The sequence below is a fragment of the Onychostruthus taczanowskii genome, unplaced genomic scaffold (genome assembly GCF_017590055.1).
Source record: "Onychostruthus taczanowskii isolate IOZ18803 unplaced genomic scaffold, ASM1759005v1 scaffold793, whole genome shotgun sequence".
NCBI classification, from domain to species: domain Eukaryota; kingdom Metazoa; phylum Chordata; class Aves; order Passeriformes; family Passeridae; genus Onychostruthus; species Onychostruthus taczanowskii.
Window position 1 is genome coordinate 1 of NW_024505815.1, and position 5,415 is coordinate 5,415.

The 5,415-nt window shown below is 64.8% G+C and overlaps 1 protein-coding gene across 1 annotated transcript in view; it reads left to right on the top strand.

Moving 5' to 3' along the window:
• Window positions 1-1,316: 1,316 nt before the first annotated feature.
• Window positions 1,317-5,415, top strand: part of LOC121346120 (glutenin, high molecular weight subunit DY10-like) — a gene marked incomplete at its 3' end in the record, with an annotated part of 5,942 nt that continues 1,843 nt past the window's right edge. Inside the window, exons 1-2 of the mRNA XM_041423607.1 lie at window positions 1,317-1,525; window positions 4,607-5,254. Coding sequence (XP_041279541.1) covers window positions 1,366-1,525; window positions 4,607-5,254 — 808 coding nt within the window. The remainder of the gene's footprint in view (window positions 1,526-4,606; window positions 5,255-5,415) is intronic.

Below are 5,415 nucleotides of genomic sequence, written 5' to 3' on the forward strand. Positions count from 1 at the left end.
TTTTTTGGGTTTTTTTTTGTTGTTTTTATTGGGGTTTTTTTGGTTTTTATTGGGTTTTTTATTGGTTTTTGGGGGTTTTTTTGGGTTTTTTTGGGGGGTTTTTTTTGGGGGGGTTGGGGCTTTTTCTTGGTTTCTCTGGAACTTTTCGGGGGTCTTTTGGGGTTTTTTGGGGGGATGTTTTTGCGGTTTTTTAGGGACTTTTGGGGGACTGTTGGCGATTTTTGGGTGGACGTTGGGGTTTTTTAGGGTTTTTGGTTTTTTTTTTGTTTTTGGAGCTTTTCCGGGGGGTTCTTTTGGTGGTTTTTTTTTCTTTTTTTTGGTGGTTTTGGGGGCTTTTCTTGAGTTTTGGTTTTTTGGGGGCTTCTGGGTTTGGGTTTTTTTAGGTTTTTGGGGGATTTTGGTTGGTGCTCTGGGTTTTTGGTTTTTTTTAGGGTTTTTTTGAGTTTTTTAGGGATTTTTGGGTTTTTTTGGGGTATTTTTGGGGGTTTTTGAGACAGTTTTATAAATTTTCCTGGGGGTTTTGGGGGGTCCTTTTTGGTTTTTTTTTGTTTGTTTAGTTTTTTTGTGGGACTTTTGGCTTTGGGTTTTTCTGTTCGTTTTTTGGTTTTTTTTCGGGTTTTTTTGGGGTGTTATCGAAGTTTTTGGGGTTTTTTGGGTTTTTTTTCTTTGCTTTTTTCTTAGTTTTTATTTTTGGGTTTTGGTTTTGTTTTTTGGGGGCATCTTGGGTTTTTTTGGGAGGGATTTTTGTTCGTTTTGGGGTTTTTTGGGGGTCTCGGGGGGACCCCCGGGAATTTTGGGGCTCGGGGGCGTGGTCAGCATGGGGGCGTGGCCTCAAACCACGCCCAGATTGAGCCAGCCAATGGGAGAAAGCCGCTCCCAGGCAGCCAGCCAATAGGAGCGCGGCTTCCGTTGCCAGGCAACGTGGGCGTCCTCACGCGTAGACGCCGCCGTGGGTGTGGCTGCACGCGTATCGCTAAACTAACCAATCAGAAGAGAGATTTGGCCTGAGGTCCCCGCCTACTAATTGATAGACAGCACTGTTGACCAATAGCAGTGCGTATCGCCCCTTCCCGCCTCCTTCCCGCCGCGGCAGAACTAACCAATGACAAGCCGCGTTGCAACCTCGCCCCGCCCTTCCATCCAATCAGCGCCCGCTTTCCAAAACCCGCGACCTATGCGGGGACCCTGGCCGTAAACCGGGGGGAGGCGGGAGAGCGTCGACCAATGGAAAGCGGCGTTACATCGCCGCGCGGGGCGAACAGCCAATGGCAGCGCGCGTTACGGCGCGGAGCGGGCCGGGCCGGGGAAGGGGGGGAGGTGGCGGCCATTTTGATCGGGCCCCGTGAGGGGCCGTGAGGGGCGGCTATGGAGGCGCGGCGGCTGCGGGTGCAGGAGCTGCGGGACGAGCTGGGCCGCCGCGGCCTGGACACCCGCGGGCTCAAGGCCGAGCTGGCCGAGCGCCTGCAAGCGGCGCTGGACAGCGAAGGAGCGCGGCGTGGGGACGCGGCGGGCGCCGAGGGCCGGTGTAAGAGGGAGAGGGGGTCGCGGTGTGAGGGGTGGGATGGCGTGGGTGGGAGGTTTGCTGGGCTCTCCGTGAGGGGCTGGGAGCGAGCTTCACTCGGGGGGAATGGCTGGCCCTGAGGTCGTGAACCCCCGGCCTGAGGGGGCTCTGGGACCCCCCGGTTCTGAGGGAATGGGACCCCCGGCCCTGAGGGGAATGGGACCCCCGGTTCTGAGGGAATGGGACCCCCGGCCCTGAGGGGAATGGGACCCCCGGTTCTGAGGGAATGGGACCCCCGGCCCTGAGGGGAATGGGACCCCCGGTTCTGAGGGAATGGGACCCCCGGCCCTGAGGGGAATGGGACCCCCGGTTCTGAGGGAATGGGACCCCCGGCCCTGAGGGGAATGGGACCCCCGGTTCTGAGGGAATGGGACCCCCGGCCCTGAGGGGAATGGGACCCCCGGTTCTGAGGGAATGGGACCCCCGGCCCTGAGGGGAATGGGACCCCCGGTTCTGAGGGAATGGGACCCCCGGCCCTGAGGGGAATGGGACCCCCGGTTCTGAGGGAATGGGACCCCCGGCCCTGAGGGGAATGGGACCCCCGGTTCTGAGGGAATGGGACCCCCGGCCCTGAGGGGAATGGGACCCCCGGTTCTGAGGGAATGGGACCCCCGGCCCTGAGGGGAATGGGACCCCCGGTTCTGAGGGAATGGGACCCCCGGCCCTGAGGGGAATGGGACCCCCGGTTCTGAGGGAATGGGACCCCCGGCCCTGAGGGGAATGGGACCCCCGGTTCTGAGGGAATGGGACCCCCGGCCCTGAGGGGAATGGGACCCCCGGTTCTGAGGGAATGGGACCCCCGGCCCTGAGGGGAATGGGACCCCCGGTTCTGAGGGAATGGGACCCCCGGCCCTGAGGGGAATGGGACCCCCGGTTCTGAGGGAATGGGACCCCCGGCCCTGAGGGGAATGGGACCCCCGGTTCTGAGGGAATGGGACCCCCGGCCCTGAGGGGAATGGGACCCCCGGTTCTGAGGGAATGGGACCCCCGGCCCTGAGGGGAATGGGACCCCCGGTTCTGAGGGAATGGGACCCCCGGCCCTGAGGGGAATGGGACCCCCGGTTCTGAGGGAATGGGACCCCCGGCCCTGAGGGGAATGGGACCCCCGGTTCTGAGGGAATGGGACCCCCGGCCCTGAGGGGAATGGGACCCCCGGTTCTGAGGGAATGGGACCCCCGGCCCTGAGGGGAATGGGACCCCCGGTTCTGAGGGAATGGGACCCCCGGCCCTGAGGGGAATGGGACCCCCGGTTCTGAGGGAATGGGACCCCCGGCCCTGAGGGGAATGGGACCCCCGGTTCTGAGGGAATGGGACCCCCGGCCCTGAGGGGAATGGGACCCCCGGTTCTGAGGGAATGGGACCCCCGGCCCTGAGGGGAATGGGACCCCCGGTTCTGAGGGAATGGGACCCCCGGCCCTGAGGGGAATGGGACCCCCGGTTCTGAGGGAATGGGACCCCCGGCCCTGAGGGGAATGGGACCCCCGGTTCTGAGGGAATGGGACCCCCGGCCCTGAGGGGAATGGGACCCCCGGTTCTGAGGGAATGGGACCCCCGGCCCTGAGGGGAATGGGACCCCCGGTTCTGAGGGAATGGGACCCCCGGCCCTGAGGGGAATGGGACCCCCGGTTCTGAGGGAATGGGACCCCCGGCCCTGAGGGGAATGGGACCCCCGGTTCTGAGGGAATGGGACCCCCGGCCCTGAGGGGAATGGGACCCCCGGTTCTGAGGGAATGGGACCCCCGGCCCTGAGGGGAATGGGACCCCCGGTTCTGAGGGAATGGGACCCCCGGCCCTGAGGGGAATGGGACCCCCGGTTCTGAGGGAATGGGACCCCCGGCCCTGAGGGGAATGGGACCCCCGGTTCTGAGGGAATGGGACCCCCGGCCCTGAGGGGAATGGGACCCCCGGTTCTGAGGGAATGGGACCCCCGGCCCTGAGGGGAATGGGACCCCCGGTTCTGAGGGAATGGGACCCCCGGCCCTGAGGGGAATGGGACCCCCGGTTCTGAGGGAATGGGACCCCCGGCCCTGAGGGGAATGGGACCCCCGGTTCTGAGGGAATGGGACCCCCGGCCCTGAGGGGAATGGGACCCCCGGTTCTGAGGGAATGGGACCCCCGGCCCTGAGGGGAATGGGACCCCCGGTTCTGAGGGAATGGGACCCCCGGCCCTGAGGGGAATGGGACCCCCGGTTCTGAGGGAATGGGACCCCCGGCCCTGAGGGGAATGGGACCCCCGGTTCTGAGGGAATGGGACCCCCGGCCCTGAGGGGAATGGGACCCCCGGTTCTGAGGGAATGGGACCCCCGGCCCTGAGGGGAATGGGACCCCCGGTTCTGAGGGAATGGGACCCCCGGCCCTGAGGGGAATGGGACCCCCGGTTCTGAGGGAATGGGACCCCCGGCCCTGAGGGGAATGGGACCCCCGGTTCTGAGGGAATGGGACCCCCGGCCCTGAGGGGAATGGGACCCCCGGTTCTGAGGGAATGGGACCCCCGGCCCTGAGGGGAATGGGACCCCCGGTTCTGAGGGAATGGGACCCCCGGCCCTGAGGGGAATGGGACCCCCGGTTCTGAGGGAATGGGACCCCCGGCCCTGAGGGGAATGGGACCCCCGGTTCTGAGGGAATGGGACCCCCGGCCCTGAGGGGAATGGGACCCCCGGTTCTGAGGGAATGGGACCCCCGGCCCTGAGGGGAATGGGACCCCCGGTTCTGAGGGAATGGGACCCCCGGCCCTGAGGGGGTCCTGCTCCCCCATTTCCCCTCAGCATCCCCCCATTCCCAAGGGTCCTGCTTCCCCATTTCCCCTCAGGATCCCCCCCCCATTCCTGGGGGTCCTGCTCCCCCATTTCCCCTCGGGATCCCCTCCCCATTCCCGGGGGTCCTGCTCCCCCATTTCCCCTGAGGATCCCCCCCCATTCCCGGGGGTCCTTCTCCCCTATTTCCCCTCAGCATCCCCCTCCCCATCTCTGATTTCTGGGGGCTCCATCCCCAAATTCCACCATTTTCCCTGCCCCAATCCCCTTTTTTTTTCACCCCATTTTCCAGACGGCCTCGACAACCACAGCCACGAGCCCCAGGGTGGCTACCAGGACCCCCAGGGTGGCTACCAGGACCCCCAGGGTGGCTACCAGGGCCACCAGGACTATCAGGAGTACCAGGGCCAGGGCCACCACCAGGAGTCCCAGGGCTACCAAGGCCAAGAGTCCCAGGGCTACCCGGGCCACCAGCACGAGTCCCAAGGCTACCAGGGCCACCAACATGAGTCCCAGGGCTACCAAGGCCACCATGGCCACCAGCAGGACCCCCAGGGCCACCAAGGCCACCAGCAGGACCCCCAGGGCTACCAGGGCCCCCAGCAGGACCCCCAGGGCTACCAGGGCCACCACGGCCACCAGCAGGACCCCCAGGGCTACCAGGGCCACCAGCAGGAGCCCCATGGCTACCAGCCCTACGAGGGTCACGAGGCCGAGCCGGGCTACGAGAGGAGAGCCCTGGACCAGGAGCCCCCCAGGCTACCCCCAGGTGGGCTTTGGGGGGGTCTGGGGGGGCAGTTTGGGGGTCACCAGCAGGAGCCCCATGGCTACCAGGGCCACCAGCAGGACCCCCATGGCTACCAGCCCTACGAGGGTCACGAGGCCGAGCCGGGCTACGAGAGGAGAGCCCTGGACCAGGAGCCCCCCAGGCTACCCCCAGGTGGGCTTTGGGGGGGTCTGGGGGGGCAGTTTGGGGGTCTCTGGGGGTCTGTGGGATGGGGGGAGTTGGGCAGGAACCCTCTTGTGGAGTTTGGGGGTCTCTGGGGGGCATTTTGGGGGTCTCTGGTGGGGGGGAATGGGGGGATTAGGGCAGGATCCCCC